The 25,470-nt window shown below is 43.3% G+C and overlaps 1 protein-coding gene across 1 annotated transcript in view; it reads right to left on the minus strand.

Moving 5' to 3' along the window:
- Positions 1 to 25,216, minus strand: part of LOC146796125 (uncharacterized) — a 97,329-nt gene extending 72,113 nt beyond the window's left edge. The window contains exon 1 of the mRNA XM_085628501.1: positions 24,963 to 25,216. Within this exon, the coding sequence (XP_085484627.1) occupies positions 24,963 to 25,187 (225 nt within the window). The 5' untranslated portion in view covers positions 25,188 to 25,216. The remainder of the gene's footprint in view (positions 1 to 24,962) is intronic.
- Positions 25,217 to 25,470: the final 254 nt, after the last annotated feature.

A 25,470-nucleotide genomic window follows, 5' to 3' on the forward strand; every position in this document is an offset into this window, starting at 1 on the left:
AAAATTGTGTGCCGGAGACTCGAGGAGGGACAGAAGTAGGGCCAACCCAAGAGGTGGAAAAAGAGATTACTGAAAAAGAAAAGTCAAACGAGACAGAATCGGAGGACAGTGAAACTGAAATACCAGAGGGTCGAGTTGTAAGAAAGAGAACTTGGATTGAGGAAAGAAACAGTAAAGACGGCAAAACAAGAAATGCTAAAGGAGATCTTTGGCCAAACAAAATTAAGAAGCTGAGATATCGATTGACACGAGTCAAACCCTCAGAAGCGGAGCAAGTGAATGAAGTAACCAGTCAGCATCCAGAAAAAGAGGGAGAAACAGAAGTGTCTGAAGCAAACAAACGATCAAGAAAACCAAACCAGAAGTATAAGTCACCTGAATGGACGTACGTGGCAGTGCCTGAACAAAGAAAAGAGATAGATAGTCAAGGAAATCCAGAGGAGACTTTACTGAGATTGATAAAAGAAGAAGAAACAGGGGAAATCCTGAGAGTTATCATATCCGACATCGGAGAAGAAGCGGAAGATCAGGAAATCCTGTATGTGGATGACGAGAAAGAAGTGAAAAACGACAAGAGGCCAAGCTGAGTAATTTCAAATCGGTCCCTGTAGGAATACACAGGATCGAAAAAGAAATTGAAGTATTTGGATCACCTGATAAGGTCTTAGCTCTTGAGGGAAAGCTACAAGCGGCGGAATAGAAGAGGCTAAGTCAAAAGACACGGTTAATTCGAATAAGATGGCTAACATAGATGATAACAAGAGTAGATGTACTTTTATGAGAAGATGGTGCAAGACATGTTGTTGTTGTACAGGACTATTAATGCTTCTTTGGAACGTACTCGCTCTTTTGATCTCTTTCAAAGTAACTTTAGATACACTAACGGGACATACTGAGAATATGACTAGCATAGTGAAAAGTTCGCAAAAGGTAATACCAGTTAGAACAAGCACTGACCACATGCACCAGGATAGGTCAATAACTGAATTTTCTAGCAATGTGTTTTCAAAATTATTGTATGAGTATGTAAAAACAATGGACGTAAGGGATTGCTACGTATGTATGCAATTACGTATCATCACCTCCCAGCAACTTATGGAATAACATGTAGCGTTTTAACTAGTATATTCTATCAAGTAGGAAAATTAGAGTATAATTTGTCTGATATAGATAATATTCTTGGACGATTGCCCATGAATAAAGAATTAAATCCAGCTAAAGATGCTAATGTATTAGGAGAAATTTTTATAGAAACTAAAGAACTAACTTTAGAATATATTTTTAAGAACAATTTAACTTGCAGTTCGAAGACAGAAGAGAAAACATTTTTGGATATGGTTGAAGAGAGAAGACTAAAAATACACAAGAATGCAGAGGGACATAAAGAAGGGGAAAACATTTGGGAAATAGATGGGAAAAAGGAGACAACGGGTGGAGTTAGACCAACAATAGCTATAGACTCACCCCAGAAAGGCAAATTATGCATTATGAGGGAAAGATCCCAATAGGATTATATCTATATAGGGACTAGTGAGTGTCATGATACATATTTCATTGCATCCGGATGGGGATTTAGAGGTGGAGAAGATCCAGTTTTCCCGGGACTGTACTATATTTGTGGGAACAAGGCTTACTATAGGTTGCCCGACCATTGGTATGGCACATGTTATGTTGGCCTGGTCTTTCCAAAGATCTTTCACATGGATGGAGTAGAAAATAGTGGACCAAATAACCTACTAATGCGTAGCAGAAGAGAAACCTGGTTAGAAATTGTAGGTGACATTTTTGGAGCCTTGATCCCAGCAGTGGGAATATCTTGGAATGCAAATAATATTCGGAAATTGTCAACCATAGTGGATCGCTTGTCAACAAGCACCGCTGGAGGATTTCTTTTGGTAAACACTGAGCTGGTGGCCATGCTTGCTATGATTATGCAAAATAGACTTGCCCTTGATATCTTATTGGCAAAAGAGGGTGGAGTCTGTGGAATGCTGAAAGTTCAACATTGTTGCACTTACATTCCTGATGAAAGCAGAGATCTAAAAGTCTATATTAAGAATATTACAGAATTGCATGATGAAATAAAACCACTGGAGGTTGAAAGTATCTGGACTAGAATTAGTAATAAAATGGCTGCTATTAAAGCTTTCTTAGGTAAATTAGGTAGTACTATACTATGGAAAATATTATTTCCATTAACCTGTGTGATTTTCGTATTATTAATACTTAGATTAGGATGTATGTGTTGTAGACATAGAAGAAATAAAAAGAAGGTTAAACGAGAAATTTACAAAAAGAGGGAAAAAAGAGATCTCAATGAAATAGAATTGGAAGAATGGAAGGAGAGTATGTATGACAAAGATGAAAGGGAAACAGAATTTTAATTGAGCAAGAAAACATTTCAAATTTCTGTAAAAGGGGAAATTGATTTTTTGTGGGTTTTGTTTGTGGTGATAAAATCACCAAAGGGGGAATTGATGGAGCGGGTAAAATGTTTTTTTATATATACCCGATCCATTTATATAAGTTTATATTAAAACGAATAATAACTAATTCTAATGAATAATTGATTGATGTGATGAAATTAAACCAACCTTATTAACCAAGAGAATACACGTGGGAATGAATTTGCATGGCTAAAATAATAAGTGAACTAAGTTGGTACGCATATTAAAATGATAAGTGTTGCTTAGGCAATGTTATTGTAATTTGCGCTTAAATAAACCAGCATTAACGGCTTTGAATGTTGCATATGGCTAGATAAATGCATACACATAAGGGTATTAGTAAGGGAATAACACCGTTTTAATCATTTCTATGTATTAATTACGATTTTGTGTTTCTTTGCTTAAGTTGACTATTCTGGCCTACCAAAAGACGGCTGCCGACTGAATCCTAACTAAAGTACATGACTTCATAAATTGAGCAATGGAGAAAGGCGCCTGCACTGACTTCATTTGTGGCCTTTCCATGACCCATCAGACCAGGTCCATGAAGACTACCCTGGGCGAGGTGCCAAAGTCCCTGAACGAGAAGCAATTGTTGCCATTTTGGAAAAATGAACTACCAAAAGCCACCTATTCACAATAGACTGATACTTTCTTGACCTGGGAACAGCCTTTCCCATACGCCTAGATTTGTTCATCATCCACATGTGAAAATGTGAGAATGTTTCTTAATGTATTGAGACGTGGTTGAATTAAGCCAATCAGTTGCCTGAGAATAAAGAACATGTTACTGTTATATGTAAATTTTAGTATAAATATTAGTAGCCTAGAGAGGAAAAACTACCCCCCCCCCCTACATCGCTGCTACTCAGATGCTACTCTATGCGACACTTCATGCTGCTCCTCGCTAGAGATCCTTATGCTGACGGAAGAGGACGGGGACTTTAGGATTCTGATGAACTTTCTGAGGACCGGTTCTGACTTAGAAAACGACAATTAGCCAGAATAGGTAAATATGACAGATAATATGGCATTGTTAGGATTTAACCTGCAATTTAATTAGATAAAGAAAATCATTATTTGAAGAACTGTGTCGGGTGATTATTTCTTGAAATGTTTATTGATTTATTTGAGAACTAAAGAGTCATCAAATTCTATTACAACTAACTGATCTAGTTCTGGGGGAACTGGTAGGGTAAGTCAATAGATGAGGTTTCCTCTATCCAAGTGAATAACTGTAGTTCGAGATCAGATATCTCCTCTGTAAGGCACGGATAGTTTGAAAAGAATGAATGTTGGTGTTATGGGCCCCACCAGCGTGTGTATGTGCGAGTGACTGAGAAATCATTCTGTCCGTGGAAGCAGGGGGAGATTTTGTGTTCTTAACTGCACCAGTGGTAATAAGAATAGCTGTGAAAGGGAGTGGTGTTCTGAGACGGTATAGAAATATAATGAAGGGGGCCTCAGGGGACATAAGGGTCCTGAATGAAAATGTTGGGTGCCAAAGGGGGGATAAAAACTGATGACAGAACGTGAAAGCAAATGATGCTGGGCAGAGACTCAGGCCTCCAAGACTCAGACCTATAAGGCAGCTTGACTCAGGAGGCAAAGGTCACTAGCACTCACCGCTTTTGGCTCAGATGGTGTTTTTCCCCAGAGGTGTCTCTCGGCTGCAGCTCGTGAAGGAAGGAGGGAAATACAGGTCCACCACGGGCCTAAAGAACCGGTACTAGACCTCAACTCTGATAGCAGGTGAGTCGGAACCTGATGGGCCGGACTGACTTAGATGCTACGTTTTCTGGTTGCTTGCGTGTGACATTTCCAGCATTTAATGTGCTTGTGCATGATATTTCAATACCTTTCACATGACACTTTATCAGTGCTGTGCAATGTGATAAATGTCAGAAATTAGCCCATTCTGTCCAAAGTAAATGAAAGGGGGCTGCTGCAATGCTCCTGAAATGTTATGCACTTCCCTGAATACAAAGTGGTCTTGACTACAAAAGCCACACAGGCCTCGAGAAATCTACTAGCCTACTCACTATGGCAAGTCAGATTTTACCAGGGTGAGCTATATTTAGGGCCTACTTGCCTATTCTGGCGAGTTGATAAAGATCAGGTGTTCAATTATCTCAGCAAGTGAATGAGCAATAAAGATGCCTTTAAATCTTATTTCTATCTGGTCACATTTGCTCTGCCTTGAGAGACAGAGGTCAAATGTCAGCTTATGTCTTACAGTTTGCAGTCAGAGAAATAAAAGTAAACACTACATCCAGGATAAAATAAGCAGCAAAGTTAGAGGATTTTATAAAGTGAACATTCTGACAATCGTTCTGTACAGTGTGAAATGAAAGTTTACCAGTTTTTCTGCTAACACTCAACATTTAAATTGCTTGTAAATGAACTGTAGAAACACTTCAAAATATATTTTAGTAGCTATGAAAGCATTTTTTTAAAAGATGTGATAAAAAAGCTTTTAATAGGATGAAGACAAATCAGAACACTTTACTTGTGCAAAGGATAAACATTTTTGCTGAAACCCAATTTCCACAGATTATGGTTTATAGGTTACAGTTTTATTTGTAAAACTGCATGTTAGTGGGAAACTTTGTAGCCATGTCAATTGAAAATATGCTGTTTGTAAATGCATGTGTGCAACGAAATCAGGCTTTAGTAATAGATTTATTAACCCCTTGTATGCGCATGACGGCTCCCGGCCGTCATGCATCATGGGAGCAGTCGTAATCCCGCCCACCGTTTATTTTTCCCCGCACAGCGCGGGAAATAAACCCGCACCCAAGGTGTTAAAAGTGAGTTTTTAAACTTGAACTGCGAAACATTCATGCTCCCTCCCTGATGACAACCTTATATGGGGGTTAGATTGTTATTATAAATGGAGCAAACGTTTAGACCATTACATAAAACAAAATAGTTTTGACCAGCAGAAATGCTGAACTTGCATATTTGAAGGTGCTCTCATATGCGATAGTGAAGAAAAAGGCGGTTCTGTAAAATAGAAAACATTTTCTAGAATCACACAATTTGAGACTAGATTACGTGTCAAGTACATTACATTTAAGTCTAGTTCGAGTAGATTATTCAAGTCACCAGACCTGCAGGTCTAGTAATATTTTTATGAGTTTTCTTAGTCTGGCACAACTCGGAGAAAGCGTCAGTAACTTGAGAAACTGGCCTGGGAGCTAGGTTATGGACTTACTGCTTTCCCTGCCCACCACCTCATGTAGTTGTAGATTCACATTTTAAGTCATTGTAAAAAAGACAGGACTTGCCGACCTTGTCACATGAACTGCGCCACAAAAATCTTTCCAGAACTTAAGGGCAAGCAGAAACGGCTACAGTTTACAGAAATGTATTAGAAAAAAATATGATGTATGGGATGGTTGTTGAATGAGCAAACGTAATGCTTTGTAGACTATACTGCCATACTTGTGAATCGTGTGAACATGTCCGCTGTGTTACTGTGATCACAACACCCTCCGGAGAGAGAGTGTTGTGTTAGAGCCTCTGGCTTTGGAGCGGAGGAACCAGATTTGAGTATCATCGTAAGCTCAACATACTGTGATCCAGAGCAAATTGCTAAATCTCCATGCCTAAAAAATAAATCTGAGTTTGTGTAATGTAACGTGTGCTCAACAAAGCTCCCAATACCTTCGGGTCGCGTTAGTCCTATATAAAAACCCTGCAACAAACAAATTCCACTTAATGGTGACAATGCTGTCACAGAGGAGAGGAAGGCAGCACTAAATCTGAGCAGACTGGAAATGTGATGCCTTTCCCCGAGAGTCGATTTTCTGGGTGTTTGTCTCAACTCCGATTTAAGCACTCATCCATTCGGCACGGTCTCTTCTAGTTGTCCCTCCCTCCAAGATTTTCTTTTACAGGGCTTAGAATTTGTTTTTTAGGAAAAAGCAGTGACAGTTTGTCCATGATGTTATTTTCTTTCTACTGTAGAAATGCAGAGTTCTACCCAAGAGACACTCGTATGTCATGTCCTCTGGTTGACGTTAGGTAATATGGTACATGTTGTAAAAAAAAATAAAAAATCACAGCTCTGTGAGGCATGCTAAAACTTCCAGAATTTGGAAAGTTCCTACCTTTCTGTAAAAGCATGCTTTTCACCGTATGAATGGCATGTTTATCAACACCCCCCCCTCCCAATCAGCACCCTGTATCTCCACCAGGCTCATGCAGATCACCCGAAGAAATGCAGCTGATGGAGCAGGTAGAGCAAAATTTTGTATACCTCCTCTATTTTGCATTAAAGTATTAACTGAATAACCTACTTATTATAATTTACTAATTGTGTACTGTGATATATTAAAATTAACCAACCTGCATACACAAATTATTCGCGGGAACTTGCTATTGCATGGCAAAAAAACTCAAATGTTTAAAATACGTACGCATATTAACAGTAGTACATATGATAATTGGATATCGCATGCTTTATGTTGCTTTGTGATGTTTGCATCTTCGTGGAGGACCGTAAAGGTGAATATACTGCTTTAAATGTTGCTATATGCTAGGAAAATACTAATACATAAAGGGATTAGTGAGGGTATAACATTAGCTGCATCACTTCTTTGTATTAATTACTCTTTTGTGTTTGTTTCGCTTAAGTTGACATCTTGGCCTAGCAAAAGATGGCGGCAGAGTACGGATTCAGAAGTGGCCACCGTCTTGTGATGCGAGAAGTCTAGTGCGCAGAATCAGATGGTACCGTGAATTCCCCAACGACCTCTGTACACGCCGTTCCTGTCAAGGATAGGTTATTGGTGAACTGCCAAAGACCCCAGAAGACTAGAACTGTTATAAATGAACAATGAACGTTTTAGAAACATTGCAACATTCGGAATTTGGTCATAGCCGGAGAACTCATCAGCAAATTCCCTGTGAACCCGGACTATACAAAATCGGACGATTTCTCCTGACCAATCACCTCCTTTCTCCGCCCAAAATTATTTCATGTTATCCCAAAATTTATTTTAAAATGAGTAGTAGAATAGGAAGGAGCTACGCTATTCTTTCCAGATGACGGATGCTGGCATGACGTATGGTCCACTGATGATCCTTGGGACTATAACGTGCTGAGCAAAGGACTTTTGACTGAGATCTGGCCTGTTCTTTGGACAATTTAACGACAAAACTCGGTTATGCTGAGCCAATGAAATAGAGAAAACCCAGATAGCCAGAATAGGTAAATATGGTGTTCTGCGATATGATTAAATTGATCTAGAAATTCTAAATTTGAAGAAACAAATGCTAATTTAGTGAAATTTTAGATAAACAAATATTGATTAACAGAAATTATGAGTTTGTGGCAATTCGATAAAAGAATAGAGGATTCTGTGTCTTAAATGTGTTTTAACAGGTTCTAAATCACCATCAACCAATCCAACTATTTGGTCCGATCGACCAAGTGGGCGGAGTGCCTTGATGTTTAGGAATCTATAGGTGGCGAATGTTAATGTATATGATGTAAGATAACTTTTCTTTCCCTATAGGTTATAAGGTACTCAAACCGACATGCCCAGCGCATCGTTCCCAATCCTGTGTGCAGACCTGTGAGAGAGAAACGTGCGAGTGTTGGTGTTATGGGCCCCACCAATGAATGCATGTGTGAATGAGTTAGTGTGACAGCGGGTCTGCGAAGCAGGGAGGACAGTTGTGTTCTCACCCCCCCCCCCCCCCCGAGTTGTTTTTGCGCTGGATCACAGCTTTCTCCCAATCGCTGTGAGAAAGGTGTGTACCTTGCTATTTCGCTAACTGCAACCCATCATGGTCCACGACAAAGGAGGGCTGATCTTTAAATGGTGACAAGACAGCCGGCATCAGACCTACAGCAGCTAACTGCAGCAGCTGCTCAGCACAGCTGATATTTACAAACAATATGTCGGTATCTAGTTGACTTGTCAGCACATCAGGCACACCATCGCAGCTCACAGCACTCATTTAGAAGAGGACGGTTTTTGCTTGACATTTCACCTCTGTACGGTAATTAAGGAAAATGAGTACATTAGCGTTAGAATAACCTCTGATGAGTGACACTTAGTAATGCTGGTCTGAGAGAGAAAGAAGGATGGCTGCAAAAGATTAAGAGCTGAAGGGAGAAGGGCACTACAGTAACAGTTATGAAGGGACATTCAAAATACTTTATCTAACTAAATTCCCACCTCCTATTCTCACAGGCTGACAGTATCAAGGGTCAGCCAGTCAGAGGAGGAGACATGATCACGGAAGGACATACTCAATCTATGTAACAGATTCGGGTGAGCCTTATTACTCGACTGAAGCCCTGGAAAAACTCTTTTTAAGGCAGTACCTGACTGGCCTCACCTCTGCCTCACAGATGCATGCTGCACATGTGAGATTTGTGCATTATTGTAGGCGTCCACCTCAGACGCACAGCAGGTGTTTGTACACTGCTGGGCTGCATTGCTACTTCCAGACTGGGCAGTATGAGTGCCACAGACCAGTCGTTCGAGCGCCTTGGATTCCTTCCTCCAAGACTGCTGGTGTCCGCCCCCCAAAGCCCTCATACCGCCTCTGGATGCAACGCCTGTGGATGAGGAGGTCTGTGCACCACATGCAGCACCTAAGAATCCTGGCCTCCCATCTGAATCCTGGACCGTCATCCCACTAATGCCTACACATGACACAGCAGGTGTGGCCATTCACTGAGGTGGTGTGGGTCTCTGCAGCCAATCCAAGATGCCCGGTGAGCCGCACAGCTCCCTTCCACTGAGGTGCCTGTTTCCAGCCACCAGACGGTGCTTCACACTGCTACACCAAGTGACAGCCACAACTGCATGGTGCTTTGGTGGTGGTGACGGTGACTCGTGTCTGAACAAATGCACTCGGCCTTCATAAAAGAGAAAGGAAATAGGGAAAACGGAAAAACTAATTCCAGAGACTACCTCATCGAGTTGTCGCAGTTAGAAAGTAGCGCTCGAAAGGGGAGAGAGTGAAAGACAATGTAACCACTGCCTATGTGGCTATACAACCACCACCCAGCACTACATGTACCATGCCACCAACAGACTCAGAGGCTACCCAAACAGATCCTCGAGCAGTGCAGGTAGACTAGCACTGATGACCATATTTTTCCGTGCATCCAAGATCATATATCATTACTAATGGCATCCATCCCTCCCCTTGAAACATTCATTGTAGAAGGACCCCGGTGTGGACAGAAAGACTAGCTATACTTTGTAGCTAATCAGAAGTGCCCTCTCTTACTCCATTTATCCTGTGAAGGCATATATAAAATATTCTGCATTCTGCAAGAAGCGGGGTCTCCACATACATACAATTCCATGGTCACTGCACTAAATAACAACTTGGTAACCATGGTCAACCTGGATCATGAACACTTCCTGTTGAAGTTCAGCGAAGCACTGAGAAGTCGGTGGACAGTATATATGCCCGACTCAAAGAACTAGTGAGCACATCTGCCCTTTCCAATGAGTCAGAAGAGGAAGGCACGTACACAATTCATCTAAGGTTGCGCCTCAGTAAAATTCTGTAAACAGATCCTCAAAGAACCAGAGAAGCCCCAACAAGATATGCTAATGTTGTGAAAGTCCAAAGAACTATCTGAAGCCAGGGCCTCACATATGGAAGCACCTTTACAAAGGCCAATAAAACAACAACAACCAACAAACTAAATTGTCAAAGGGCCAACCAGGAAGGAAAATCACCAATGCACACAACTGTTGAAGCAGGGTTAAGGCTGATTTGGAAATGGCTGGGTCCAAACTGAGATGGCATTGTGGGAAAAAGTATGATGGGTTAGAATGCTACACTGGGCGATTGTCAGTCGTTATTCTTATTGCACACATTCCTCCCATCAACTATTGTTGTATTTGACACAAACACGTCATACCTGCGGACAGTGTCAAGGGTCATTCCCACACATCAGTGGTTGTCTGGTAAAGGGGAAAAAGTGAGTATTGTGTGGCAAGCTTGTTTTTCTTATATAACCTTTTACTGCTTTTTCCATAATGCAAAACAAAACCGTTGTTAGACAGTGCATTGGAACCGTGAAGTCATAACATTGCCAAATATTCGCACACAATTTTGCAGCCTCAATAGGAATGGTCTCTCCATGATCCCCTTTACCCCCGTCTAGGCAACATTAGGCTCAAGTGTGTGAAGATCCGGGTCAAGAGACGAGGATCATCCTCTACAAGGTTTGAGTTGGTTTCCCCTACACAAGCCCCACCCCTTCCATATCTCATTATGCCTTGGGGGCAGTCCCGAGCCATATATATGGACTGCTCAAGACTAAGGCCGCAGTCTAGCCCCTCTTCCATCCCTCTATCAAAAGTGCTGTTGTATGTTTCTAGGGTTAAGAAATATCTTTACCACAAGAGTGCTCTTTTGTGCCATAACCAATCCCAGCCACCAGGGTGCTCTTTTGTGTCCATTGCCAGCTATATCTTATGTTATGTGTAGCAAGAGAGTCCTGGAGTATCTATGGGGACGCCAGCCCAGGACCTCCTGGAGGCATGCAAGTACCCCATCCCAGAAGGGCTTGAGCACTACACAGCTTCAGACAGTGTGTAAAAAAACTCCCATATGTAAGATGCACCGCAGGCACAGCTGTGACCAAACTACCCCCAATTTCCACAGCCTCAGCCTCGTGAGATATACTATGTGTAGAGATTTCATTTTAATATCACAAAATTGAGGCTATGGCAGCGTCTCTAGGGGATACTGTAACCTCAAGCCAGTCATCAGTTCACCTAGGTCCCCACCCCATTTCTCCCATAGATGGTGAAACATATCCAGCGTTTGAACCACAAGTGATGTATAAAGGAAAAATGGCTCTTTGTGATTTGTCAGTAATACCTTGGCCTCTAGTGGGATGTATGCTGAGAGCACTTCCAAGATCTGGATGTGAGGAGATGGCGTGTGCCCAACCTGCAAATATTAGTAAAACTGGTTGTGGTGGAGATCATATTCAGTTGGCAATTCCAAGAAGGATCTCCATAATGGCCAAGAGAGTAAGGTCACCAAATTTAGAAATGCCTATGAGATCCCATTGTCTGAAACCTAGCAGATTGACCACTTGTCAGAGCCAGGTGCTCAGTCGTAGGGGGATCTCCTCTGTTAAGTGCCAGGACCAGCCAAGTGCCCAAACAGTGCCACCGCAAATCCTGAGTACCAGTTGTGTGGCCAGAGGAAGCTCCTGTGGAACTGTCCCCATACAGAAAGTGGGAGAGTTGTGTTCCTTTGCATCGCCCACTCCTCGGTCTCGTAAGCTTTGTTCTCAAACCCACCAAACCAACACTCATTCAAGACCACAAGATGTGAGGCTCTGTAGTATGACCTAATGTTCGGCGTGATGGCCGGCATGGCCATGCCCCCATTGAACGTAGCTTTAAAACATTTGGTCAATGCGATCCTCGGAGGCCGACTGTTCCAGAGTAAACCTCACAGTATTGCATTGAGGTGAGCAAAAATGGTTTGCAGGATTGGATATAGAACATTCTGAAGTTTGTATAGCAGCAGCAGGAGGGCCACTATGTTAAAGTTAGTGTGGGGAAAGCTTAACCATTTTGCCAAAGTATGTTGATAAAGCCAGCCATAAAAAACATTCACAGGAATACAGTGAATGCGGTCACCCTGGAGGTTGAGACCAGCACCAAAGATGATGCTAAAAAAGCACATGCAGTGGAGCTAATGAGAGCGACCCCATGTTCACCCAAACATGTTAGATACTAGCAGGGGATAGGTCCCTCACAGCTATCATGGATACTGAAGCCTGCATTAATGTGATGGCCAGGGAACTATGTGAGCGACTGCTGGATCAACCTTCGACAAAGCCCATTAAGGTGTGAGTATTTGCCTGTGAGCATCCTAACCCTCAATCACTGGCATGTTTTTCTTTGCCAATATCTCACAAGGGACTGCAACTCCATGGAGATGATATATGTTATCACAGGAGGGTCCAGCATGCTGTTGTGCTACCTGACTGCTGAACACCTACAAATCTTCCGGCTAGCATAAAGTGGGCATGTCAACGAACTTGGTGGTCTTCTAGAAAAATTCCATTATGTTTTTAAAGGCATTAGATGCCACAAGGAAAAGACTATGCATGGCTATACATTGACAAATACGTACAAGCAGTGACCCTCAGACACTGCAAGATAGCATTCCACCTCCGAGCAAAGATGAAAGAGGAGCTTTGCAAGTTGGAAAGGGAAAACATTATCAAAACTGTTGGGAGGACCAACCTCCTGGGTGTTACCCATAGTGGTCACTAGAAAGCCAAAAGAATCTGGGGCGGTGAGATTGTGCGTGGATATGGGCCTCCCAAACTTGGCCACCAAACATGAGAGGCACCTCGCCCCATCCATCAACGGCCCTGTATGTGAAACCAGCGGCCCCAGTGGGTTTCCAAAAATAGACCTCCAGTCGGGATACCACCAACTTTTGCTATATCCAGCATCTAGTTACATCACTACTTTTTCTACTTACGTTGGTCTAGCCGCTACAAAAGGCTCAACTTCAGCATATTGAGTACTGCAGCAGTATTTCAAAATTCCATAAGGGAGGTACTGTCAGGACTGACATGTCAGGACTGACAGGGGGCGTCAATGTCAATGACAACATATGCCAAGACCCAGAAAGAACATCACACTCACCTTAGAAAAATACTCCAAAGGCTCCAAAACAGCAGCCTGACACTTTGTTTTCTGAAAAGTGTGAATTTACACAGAGACAAGTGACATTCTTCAGATGCCGCTTTTCGGAGAGGGAGTAGCCCTAGACCCTGCAAAAGTGAAGGACATCCAAACAGCAGTACCCCCACCACATTGGTGACAGGGGATTCAGAGATTACTTGGAATAGTCAGCTACTGTGGTGTTTCGTAAAAAAAAAAAACCAACCAACTTCACAACCCCTTTGTGTAAATTAATCGTAATCTGTCACATGGGAGTGGGAAGACACCCAAGATAAAGCATTCAGAGACACCAAAAGAGCCTGGTCAGCAGAAACCACCTTAGGCTATTTTGACCAACTGTAAAAAAATATGAACTGGCAGAAGATGCCAGTCCTACAAAATGAGAACCCATCCTGTCACAAAGGTAGCCACGTGGCGAGTCTGTACCAGAAGTGTATGTGAACACATGCGCATTCTTGCAAATCAAGAAAGAAGCACTCACCTTACAGTGGGGTGTTGGCACTTTCACCTGTAACCATACATACATCCTTTTGTCATCCACAGTGATCACAAACCACAGGTCCCACTATTCCAGGAGTTGTCATCAGCATGTTCCCTGAGAATATAGAAATGGATACTCCAACTGAAAGAGTACTCTCTCACACTTGAGTGCAAACTGGGGTCTCACAATCTGGCCAACTACCTCTCAACATCCAAGACTAGACATCCTTGAAAAAGAAAACACACCCAAGGACAGCGAAGAATACATTTGGCTTGTATTAGAGAGGTCTCAACCTCGGCTTATTCCGCTGGAGGAAATAGTGCACGCTACTGAGCACAATGAGGGATTATTAATGGCAATGGAACCTGTCTCCACCAGAACCTGAACATCCATAAAGAGACTCCTGACCTGACCAACTCCAGAATCCAAACAGGTGTTAGAGTCCATCTATCACGTACAACACAATCTGGCAATCTTCGAAAATAATTGCTTCCTGAGGGGACACCGACTAGAGATACCCCAGGACCTCATCAAGGGAATCAAAGTTAGCCCATGCTGGGCATCAAGGATCATGAAAACAAACAGCTGACTCTGATGGAAACTCTGGTTCTTCCAGATGAACAAGATGGTAGAAGAAGTGGTAAAGGAATGTCATCTATGTCAGGCTACGGGAAATCCTGATCTGTCGTGAACCCTCATTGCCAAACCCATACCAGCCAACTGATTGTGAGAGCGAGCGCGGACTTTGTGAGTCTTCTTAACGGAAATCCCATCCTGTGGATGACTTCTCAAACTACCAGGAGACTGACATTGTCAACATTACCTCAGCTGAAGAGGGGATACAAAAACACGAGAAAATAATGGCCGCGCATCACCTCCTCAAGGAAATCCGAACAGACAATGGACCACCCTTCCAATGACAAGAAATACCAGAGTACCTAGAGTCCCTAGGAAACAAGTACACCTGGATAATTCCCCACAGGCCAATGGGGAAGTAAAGGGATATATGCGCACCAACGCGAACTACATCGCAGGAACTAGCCATGAGACCACTGAGTGAGTTATTCACTCATTCATGTGGGAGTGCTGCCAAACTCCTCACTCTAAAACAAGACAACCCAAAGCTAGACCTGCAGGGGCAGAACTGTCAGAGAGACTATACTACACCATCCCAACCGGACCCAAGAAGTTATAGACAGTGACCATGTAACACAGCATCAACACCAGACTAATGACTATGCAAGTCATGAGCACAGTCACACCCTACAGGTGGATGCTCCAGTATTTATAAGCAACAGACATCCTGAGAGCATGTTCCAGTTACCTTTCACACTCCTACCACGATACAGATAAAGGGCACCATGATTACTGCTCAGAAAAGTGTAGGAGAGGAAAAATGTATCTTGTCATTCTTCAAACAACTGATGAGTCTAAATCTGGGCCCGGAGGATGATGATGAAGAATTGAGCTCTGATATATCAGAGGCCCTGGGAGAGTTGCTTCCAGGGAAAGTGTGGAGTTTGTGATCTGAACAATCTCAAGTTGAGAGACTGTTGGAACCAGGTACTCGAGGTTCCACCTACCCACCAATTTGGCACCTTTCAATGGTACTAGGGCTATGTGGTGAGATCCGCCAGCTGCCAGATATATGTATGTGTTTGTCTAGTCCATCCAGGTTCACAGTGCATGTCCTGAGTGTTACGTTTGGTATTAAGGCAGGATTGTAACCTTTGCATGCATGCACTAGTGCTGTAGCCCTAGAGTAGGGCTCATGGCCAGTCTCCTCTCTGTTTTACATGGACCAAGGGTGGATCCGATTGACATCAGTGAACCTAATAAATGGGCCCGAGCAGGTCGGGTTAGAGACCTGAAATGAGAGAGCCTTCTCTGTGTGGATCCTTGCGTTACCATGCTGGTACAGCTCAGGGCCTACTTGTGATGAAAGAGGATGCAGGGAGGGCTCGTACATCAACAGTTAACGTGTTCTTTGTTATGTAACAACAAAGCAATGAACAGGTTAACTGTTGTGAAAGAACATTGCAGAAACACACATATTGAGAATTTACCAGCCGTCTCATATGCAATAGGTCCACAAACCACCCTTTAGCTAATGGGTATCCTAAAGTGACTGGAAACCAGTCCATTGATCTGAAGATGTGTTCCTCATGCCTGGATGGAGGAACAGAATATTGAGAAGGGGAATGGAAAACAGTATATTCATCAGGGGCAGCCCTCACCAGTTTGAACACATGCAGCACTAATGCTAGGATTGCACAGCACCAGGTGTGCATGCATTCAAAACCATTGTTAAAGAGGTTGGAACCTGTGTGCCTATGTTACTTAAGCTGTAGCTGGACTGATGTATGACAATGACCTACTGAGTAAAAACTTAATACATGGAAACCACTGAATTATACAAATAGCAAGTCTTCGAATGACAGTGGCAGGACTTTGTGGAATATCAAATGAGAATGGTGTCAGAACTTGCATATACACTCACTCTTCCACCTATACATTCCTCTGGAATTGAGAATAAGCTTCAGAGGTGTGTCTGTAACCCACCTAACACTTATGTCTTAATAGAACATGTGCTGTAAGCAGTGGAAGCTTGTACTAGTCTAACCTGTTGGATCTGCAGTGAATGGAAGATTGCACTTGCTGCCTTCTGTGAAAGAGGGATACTTGCCATGTTACTACAATGTTGTACCTGTTCTGTGATGAAGCAGTGATTACCCTCCTGCGACTCCATGTTTATATGTTATATGATTGGGAAAGGTTCAGCTGCTGCTGCCCTACCTACATTTGCCCTCTGAAGGAGAGAAGCTTCCACTATTTCTGCCCAAGGTGTACCTGTTCTATAAAAATGTTGTTCTAGTGCTGTAGTGCTATCTTATGAGAAAACAAAGGATATACTGAATGCATGTACATAACATGCCCAATGAACCAAGGACTATTTCACAATATTTGATGTGAGATACCGAGACCGATAGTCCTGAGTAAGACGCCTCACCTCACAGGGGAAATATTCACGCATCAAAACATCTCAGTGGAAAAGAGAAGCGGTCCACTCCTCCATCCTCCTATTTTTAATCGTATGCGAGTGAGAAACCCGTAAAAACATTTTGAGCTCACCCACACTCAATTTTAGTAAAGATCTGACAGTTTAACAAAGGGTGAACACAAATAATGACATACCAGGGCATAACCTCACCAAAACTAGGAAACCTAAAAATTAGAGATTGTATATGAATAGTAGTACTCTCAGATGCTTCTCAATGCTAGATGTGGAACCCACTGATCAAGCCTATCACACTACATAGGAGAGGGTTCATCATTTTGCTTGGATGATAATCCCATAAGAGATTTGGATATTTGTTTCAAGAGTTCGGTACTTCTTGCAAGTTTATGACTCTTTACAGGTAGCCTGCAACAGTCCTTTAAGTCATCCCACTCCCTCTTTAGTGTGTTAGCTACGAGTGTTGTACTGGTCTTGTATGAGAATCGTGTTATGCTCCTTCTGCTACTGCCACCCGGTTTTCGATTATTCTTTGTGTTAGGAAGGTTGTGTGCATGCTGTCTATGCTATGCCTTTATTGTATAATGAAGATCAGTATAAAACGTTCCACTATAAAAAAAGACACCAATTTACATTGTTATTGCTGGTTTTAATGCATAATGTAAATAAAAGTGTGAATCCTCGCAAAATATGCGAGCATATTTTGCTTTTGGTTTTATCAGTTAAAACCAGTAATTTTTTTTGATTGACTACACAACTTTGTCCAGTTTAAAAACATAGCTGAGAAGTCGCTCCATGTCATATCTCACCGTTGGCTGGTTCTAGCATTTTAGCCTACAGCACTTTGCTGGTTAGGTTTTGGAGTCCATAATGACAACATGCTGAAATACTAGGGATTTCAGCCATGTCATATATGCCACAGTGCCACTTGGTAGACAACTGAAATGGAAAATGCAACGTAGTTCCTGACTTTCAGCCTTTGTTTCTTGTAGGTGATTAAGGGTCAAAGAGCCCAGACGGTTGGAGTGAAGAGACAACTTTACAAATGAAAATACAAGCAACTCACTGCTAATGGTCATTAGCACTCCTTAGAAAAACACAAATGAACATACTAACAAACATTTGCAAAGCCAATCGGTCTTGCCCATGCAAGAGCTGTTGGTTTTGCCAATGTGTCTTAGCCATGTTGTATACCAGTGTGGCAGTTGTACAGCATAGCTAAAAGTTAGTGGCATAGACTTTAGGGGTGCGGAGGGGAGTAGAGTTTTGTAGAGTGTAATGATGTAAAGAGTCGTGGAGTGTCGTAGAGTGGAGTGTCATGGAGTAGAGGGTCATGGAGTAGAGTGGAGTGTCGCAGAATAGAGTAGAGTGTCGTACAGTAGAGTGTTGTTGAGTAGAGTAGTGCAGAGTATAGCAGGGTGGTGTAGAGTGGAGCAGATATGAGTAGAGTAGAGTGGTGGGCATAGATTGGGGGGCACAGAGTAGAGTAGAATGTTGTAGAGTGAAATGTCAGTGAGTGGGGTGGCATAGAATGGCAGAGAGTGAAGTGGCGTAGAGTGGAGAAGTGCAGTAGAGTGGAGTAGTGTATCAGAGTGGAGTGTCATAAAGTGGAGTAAAGTGGTGAAACGGGAGTTTCATAGAGTGCAGCAGAATGTCAGAGTGGATGGGTGTAGGGTGGTGGGGTGTAGAGTGGACTAGAGTGTCGTAGAGTGGAAAGGCCTAGAGTGGAGTAGTGTCAGAGTGGAGTGACAGAGTGTAGAAGGGTGTTGTAGAGTGGAGTGGTGTAGAGTGACGGAGTGTCGTGAAGTGTGGTAGAGTAGGGTGGAGGGTTGTAAAGTAATAGAGTCTCATGGAGTGGATTGGACTAGAGTGGCATAGAGTGGCGTAGAGTAGGGTGGCATAAAGTGGTGCAGAGTGGACGGGCGTAGAGGGGTATAGAGTGGAGGGGCTTAGAGTGGAGGGGAATGTTGTAGAGTATAGTGTCAGAGTGGAGTGGGATAGAGTGGAGAGTTGTGGAGTGGAGAAAAGTGGGGTGACGTAGAGTGGAGTGGCATTGCGCAGAGTGGAGTACAATTTTGCAGAGTGTAGTGTTGTGAAGCGTTGTTGAGTGGCAGAGTGTGTTGTAGAGGATTGTAAAGTGGGGGGGCGTAGAATGGAGGGGTGTAAATTGGAGGGGCAGCGTAGAGTGTCATTGCATAGAGTGGAAGGGGGTAGAGTGTAGAGGCGTGGAGTGTCGTAGGAGTATCGTAGAGTGGAGTGTTGTAGAGCAGAGTAAAGCATTGTAGAGTGGTGTATAGTAGCGTGGCATATAGTGTGGGAGAGTAGAATGGCATAGAATAAAAAGGCATAGAGTGGAGGGCCATGGTGTAGAGTGTTATGGACTCAGAGTAGAGTGTTGTAGGGTGGAAGGGAGTAAAGTGGGGAGACGCAGAGTGGAGGGGCACAGAGTGTCTGGTCATAAAGAAGAGTGGTGTAAACGGTCAGAGAGTGGAATGGCATAGACTGCAGTAGAATGGATTGGGGTAAAGTGAAGGGATGTAGAGAAGAGGGGCATAGAGTGTGGTAGAATATTGTGGAATGTCATTGGGTGGAGTGTTGTAGAGTAGAGTGTTGTAAAGCGGAGGGTGATAAACTGTATGGCCATAGAGTAAAATTATGTTGAGTGGAGTAAATGGTCTTGGAGTGGAGTAAAAAGTCAGTAGAGTGGAGCAGAGTATAGTGTGGTAGAGTTGAGGGTAGTAGATTGGAGGCACACAGAGCGGAGGAGGGTGGAGCAGAGTATAGTGTGGTAGAGTTGAGGGTAGTAGATTGGAGGCACACAGAGCGGAGGAGGGTAGAGTGGAGATGCATAGAGTTTAGGGGAGTAGAGTGGATAAATTGTTGTAGGGTGGTGTTAAGTGGCATAGAGTGTGGTAGAATGGTGTGGAATGTCAGAGCAGAGGGGTGTACAGTGGAGTGTCAGAGTGGACTGCCAGAGTGGAGTTTCAGTGAGTAGAGTCGTAGAGTGGAGAGGCTTAGAGTGTAGTGGAGTGGCCTACAGTTAAGTGATACAGAGTGGTGTAGAGTGGAGTGGCATAGAGGGGTTGGAGTGTCATAGAATGGAGTACAGTGGCATGAAGTGGCATAAAGTGGAGTAGAGTGAAGTGGCATTAAGTGGAGTTTCATAGAGTAGTGTGTCATAGTGTGGAGTGACATAGATTGTAGTTGAGCAGAGTGGAGTAAAGTGGTGTAGAGCGACAGAGTGGAGTAGAGAGAAGTCGAGTGGCACATAGTGCCATAGAGTGAGGTGGTGTAGAGTGTTGTTGAGTGTCAGAGTGGAGTTGAGTGGTGTAGAGTGGAGTATGCTTATGTAGATTATTTCTAGAGTGCAATTGTTCCTCCAAGGAGTGTCCTGGCACTAATACAGGAGAAGGGTCAACCGAGGGAATAAGAGGGATGGACTTGGGGACTAGAAATGAGAAGTCTTGAGCTGTTTTTGAAACACGAGGGTAACTTTGATGCATCTAATTGTCAGCGGAAGTTTATTCCAGAGGGAGGATAGACAGATAGACAGACAGACAGACAGACAGACAGATCGATCTGCCCCGGACCTTGCCTTCCTAACCTTGACAAGACAAAAGGTTTGCAGATCAAAAGTTTCTCTGGGGGTATAGAACTTAATTCTAGCTCATAGATAGCCCAGGCCAGCTAGAAAGACTGCCAAGATACCTCTGCTTCTTGACCGAAGAAGAGGAGCTCGTTCTTCCCAGCATTGTATTTGAGTTGATTTAAAGAAAGCCACCTAAACCCTGCACTAAGGCAATTACTCATTTTATCACCTGGGAATGCCTCCTTATACTTCCAAGAGAATAGCAGTTGGGTATCATTAGCATATGACACAATTTGGGCCCCAGTGATTCTGCCAAGGGAGTAAGATATACATTAAATAGTGTGGCACTCCTACCCTCACTTTACGAGAGTTGGCAGAGAAAGGGGCACACCACACCTCTTGTCTCCTCTCCTCCAGAAAGGATGCAAGCCAATTCCAGGCCTGCCCTCTAATTCCTACCGAGCTTAGACGGGCTAGTAGGATATGATTAGAGATCGTATTGAACGCAGCTGATAGATCTAACAAAACCAGCAGTGCCCTATCTCCTACATCCAGGCTAAGTCTGATGAAATCGACTACTTCCAACAATGCTGTCTTAGTGCTGCAGTTAGGTCGAAACCCCGATTGACTAGCATGTAGCAAGTTATTGATTTCTAAGTGAGAGGATAGCTGTTGATTTACATGTTTTCCAAAATTTTCGAGAGAGAGCTGGAAGGAGGGAGATCGTCTGCAATTAGCCGGATCCCGGGGGGGGGTCGGCCTGGGTTTTATTAAGAAGAGGTGCAATTTTAACATGCTTCGATTTTTTGGGCGTAGTAGCTGAAGAGAGGGAGGTGTTAGCAGCTGATTCACCAGTGGGTTAGAAGCCTTCGTCCCACGGGATAGGATAACTGTGGGACCTGGATCCGAGGGAGAGCCTGATTTGAGGCGCCTCAATGCTAAAAGGGAGTCTTCCATGGGGATCGTAGAAAACGATTCAAGAGAAATGACTTTATCTTTAGTAGAGGAGACTAAATGAGCCAGATATGGACTGTACACTTCCACATTCTTCCTGGGGGTTACCTTATCGGTGCCATAACCCAAGGCGTCGCTTTCATCTCCAGGTGGGGGAGGCTAGCCTGGATAGTAGCTATTTTTTCGTTGAAGAAAAGGGCGAGTTCTTTACACCATTCCTGAGAAGGTAGTTTATGATTTGTACATGCTTCAGGAGAAGTGAAAAATGTAACAATTTTAAAAATGTCCTTGGAATAATTTCCAGCATTAAAGATTTTAGCCGATTTAATTTCTGTATGATATTTTTCTAGAGGTGCTTCATACTCTGCTTTTGCTGTAGGGCAGTAGGTCACCCTCCATTGTCTCTTTACGTTTACATTCTAGTTTGGTTATTTTGAGAGAGTGATTATACCATGGGTAAGATGGCTGAGTCCGATGCCGCTGTTTCCCTCTTTCTGGAGCGAAGGCTCGCATGGAGGACTTGATCCAACTATCAATAAGACTAACATCCTCATCGACCTTGCTGGAGAGAGAGGGCTTTCCCTCTTCCAGCCTACTGCAGAGGGCTTCAGATTGGACTTTATGAACGGCTCTTACCGTACGGGATAAGTTGCCTTTATTAGCAGGTGGGCCTCTAAGCCTGGCCCATCTGACCCTGAGCATGTATGTGGTGGTCTGACCAGACCAGAGGGATAGGAATATCAACTTCAAGAGGTAGAGTATGTATGGTATGCCATTACAGACAACACATTTTCATTTGAAATGGCCATTACATTTGCACAGACATACATTTTACTAACAGCACACACACAAAAAAAGTGTGGAAATGGCATCACCTAGTATATTGATTGGTTTTGATCCTATTAAAATGTTTTTCCACACTTCAGAATTACAAAAAGAATTGCTTCATTTGTGCTTTTCTAATTCTGAAATATTTGCACAGTTCATTTACCGACATTTCAATTTTGTTGTGTGCTAGAAAAGGCCTTTCCTTTCACACACCATCAGACTGTCAGATAACTCCTCTCAATTTGAAGTTAGAGAAAGAAAAATAATATACACCAAGCTCCCTCTGAAGACAGAGCCCGACATTTGGCCTCTTTCTTTGAATACACACAGGGCCGGCTCTAGGGCGGTGCGATCGGTGCCATGGCACCGGGCGCTGACTTTGGGTGGGGTGGTGGGGTGGTCATTTTGGAAAGGATATTAACATTTTAAAAGCACCTTCTGACGCGTACCTGGCCTCCAGCAATTTTCAGGCATTAATTAAAAGTACGATACCTCCGGTGATTAATCATCTTCCTGGAAAGAGACAGAAGGTTTGTCTAGTGGAAGTTTTGACTCATGGAAAGGTAGCTCAGAGGGTTAATGTGCCTGCTGCTAAGAACGTGTACCATGCAGATCACAAAGTGCATATAATGTAAATAGGGCAGTGGGTTACTGTTTCTATAAAAGAGCTCTTTTTGTTAATTGTAGTTTACAAGTCAAAATCCTAATATAGAACATTGAGCTATTAACTATCATCAAAGAGCTGCATGCAAACTGCAAGGTATATAGTTAGAGCTATATGATTTTTGGCCCAGTCGTTCAATATACTAATCTTCCCCAAAGGGCTCATTTGGGTAGAAAACTATTCTTATTATTAAAGAGAACCCCTAACAATGGTGTTATGTTTTAAATTCTGAATTTGTGCTTTTCCAGAATATGGACCCTTAAACTATATTGCCTACCAGTATCCATTAAATGTTACTCCTAGACTACACCTTGTAGGCCTGTCTGATGTAACATTTCCTATACAATACACTGATTTACACCCATGTGTTTGTTTCTGTGCAATGTGTGTGTGTGATGTAAATTGCTCTGGCACCTTACACTGGTATGAGTGGTGCTATAAAACTAAATTAATCTGAGAGACAGTGATTTTGGAGACATGAGGGGCACTGTTAAAGGGTGCTAGTGAGGAAATTCATGGCAGAGGTGGTCATTGGAGGGGCGCCAACAAACATTGTCGCACACGGCGCCACCAGTGCTAAAGCCGGCCCTGAATGCACAGCAAATGTGACAAGATAGGAACAAAATCTAAAGGCCCATTTACAGAAGGCAAGCACTCGTAGAAGAATACAGTAAACAGGCTGTACTCCACATAAGGAACAAATACATGGGACATCCTAAAACAAATAAAGCCAGCAAATAGAAAGCAATCAAATGTGAGTTACAAAACACATGGCCAATGAGTGGAGTGCATTCCAAGGGAAGCTTTCATTATGTTCCCAAGAAGTATTTACAAACCAGACCGCGTAAGCATCAACCTAAAAAGACGTTTTACCCGAACAACGTGAGCAGCAGGACATGTCTGAATAGGCACTGAAAAATAAACATTGTGTCCGCGTTGATCTCCCAGAGCCCTCGCAGCCTAGCTGTTTTATGTGTGTGACGTAGTCGAAGCACCTGCAACACTACTGTGATGTGCACAGCCTTGAACAGACCGCCGTTGATGTTCATCTTACAACATGGAATAACCCCATAAACAGGCGTTATCTGCGGCTATGCTGGATTTTGACTCCGGTGGGCAGTTCAGGAACTCCAAGGACACCGTGTGATCTTGGACACACAATGTTATATCTCTACGTCTGGCTGTAAAATATGTTTAACTCGATGCCTATAGAATAACTGTGTGGCGGATGTTCTCAGGGTGAACTGGAAGTGTTCCCACAATTGCGCGGAAATGGTTATACCCCATTACTGGATAATTGCATATAGGAACTGGAGCGTTCATCCTTCTGAGTGTTTTTAAAAAACAGTACCATTGGAAAGCAGTATGGTGTACCTGTGAATGACACACAGTGCAATGTTGAGGGTTTCAGGTTGGGCATAGCAGAAATGTTTATTCTTCAGGAGCTAATGAAAATAACCCATTTGTAGAGTGAAGTATGTTGTAATACTACATTTTACAGCCACTGACTGAACACAAAGGCTCAGCAGACCCTTGAAAGGGTTAAGTCCTACTGACAGAAGCTACTGAAAACTGCAAGGTTGAGGGGTACAGCAGTTCCATATCATGCAGAGAAATGCGTAGCCGGCTCTATCCCATCACCGCCACGACCCAAAGGCTGGTTCTCTGACTTGATACCCAGTCGTCTTACTTTTCACTTGCGACTATAGCTACATCTCTGGCTATAATCGGCATTTAAAGAGCTGGCCGACTGGCACACTGCAGGAGTCCTGCCAGTGTTTCACAAGGTCGCCTGACATGTGCCAAGGCCAGCATGACACGTGAGTTCCTGCTGAACTTCCCGCGACCCGCCCGCACGTCACTAACTTTACTACTGGGTTTTTTGGGTCGCTTGACATGACGGACTACTGCTTGTACCTTACCACGCGTGACTGACTTCCTCTTAGTTTATCAGCCAGTTAAAGAGATTAAGCATGCCAAGCAGCTGACTCGGTCTGCCCCAGCCGTACCAGGCTATTTGAGTGGGCTTACCAGGTGACGTATATGCATTTACTTGATATTTATGTGGCAGCCTGAATGTGACTGACTCCTTACTTGTCCCACCGGCCTTTTGGGGGCAGGCAGACCTCATCTGTGGATGCCTGTGTAAGAAATGAAAGCGGCCCGGCCCCGTGGGCGTACCAGCGTGTGGCTCCCGAACCCTATAAACCACCCAGAGGCAGCCCATATAATATTCTATTTATTAAACCCCTTGAACAATTAATCCCTTACCTGTTTCGAGCTTGCTTTGGACATTTTCTTTCCTCCTTTCTGGATCAAATGGATGAGAAATACGCGCGGTTTAATAGCTGGATTTTGAACACATAATAGCACTCCAGTGAAGACCTCGGGAAGCCGTTGCACTCGATCCACGCAAAATATATTTCGTTTTATTTTCGTCTCGTGGCAGCCATTTTCTTCCTCTTTAGACGAGTTTGACGACGGATTTCGCTCCATTCATTTTGCTTTTAATGGCTGAGGGGAGGGGGAAGGGTGGGTATTCTTTGTTTGAAAGACAGCCCTGGAAGAGGGGAGGGAAAGTGGGAGGTGGTGGGGGAGGGTGTATTATACACTGCAAATGGGAACCACAGATGCCTTTCTGCTATCAATTATATCTCCTCCTAGACAACGGATGCCCCACGTAGGCGCAAGAGAGACAGATTAATTATCATTTCCACATAAAAAACAATTTTAAAATAATGAATTTAAATTGAACTCATTAGGTTCATATGTAATTCGT

The sequence above is a fragment of the Triturus cristatus genome, chromosome 10 (genome assembly GCF_964204655.1).
Source record: "Triturus cristatus chromosome 10, aTriCri1.1, whole genome shotgun sequence".
NCBI lineage: Eukaryota > Metazoa > Chordata > Amphibia > Caudata > Salamandridae > Triturus > Triturus cristatus.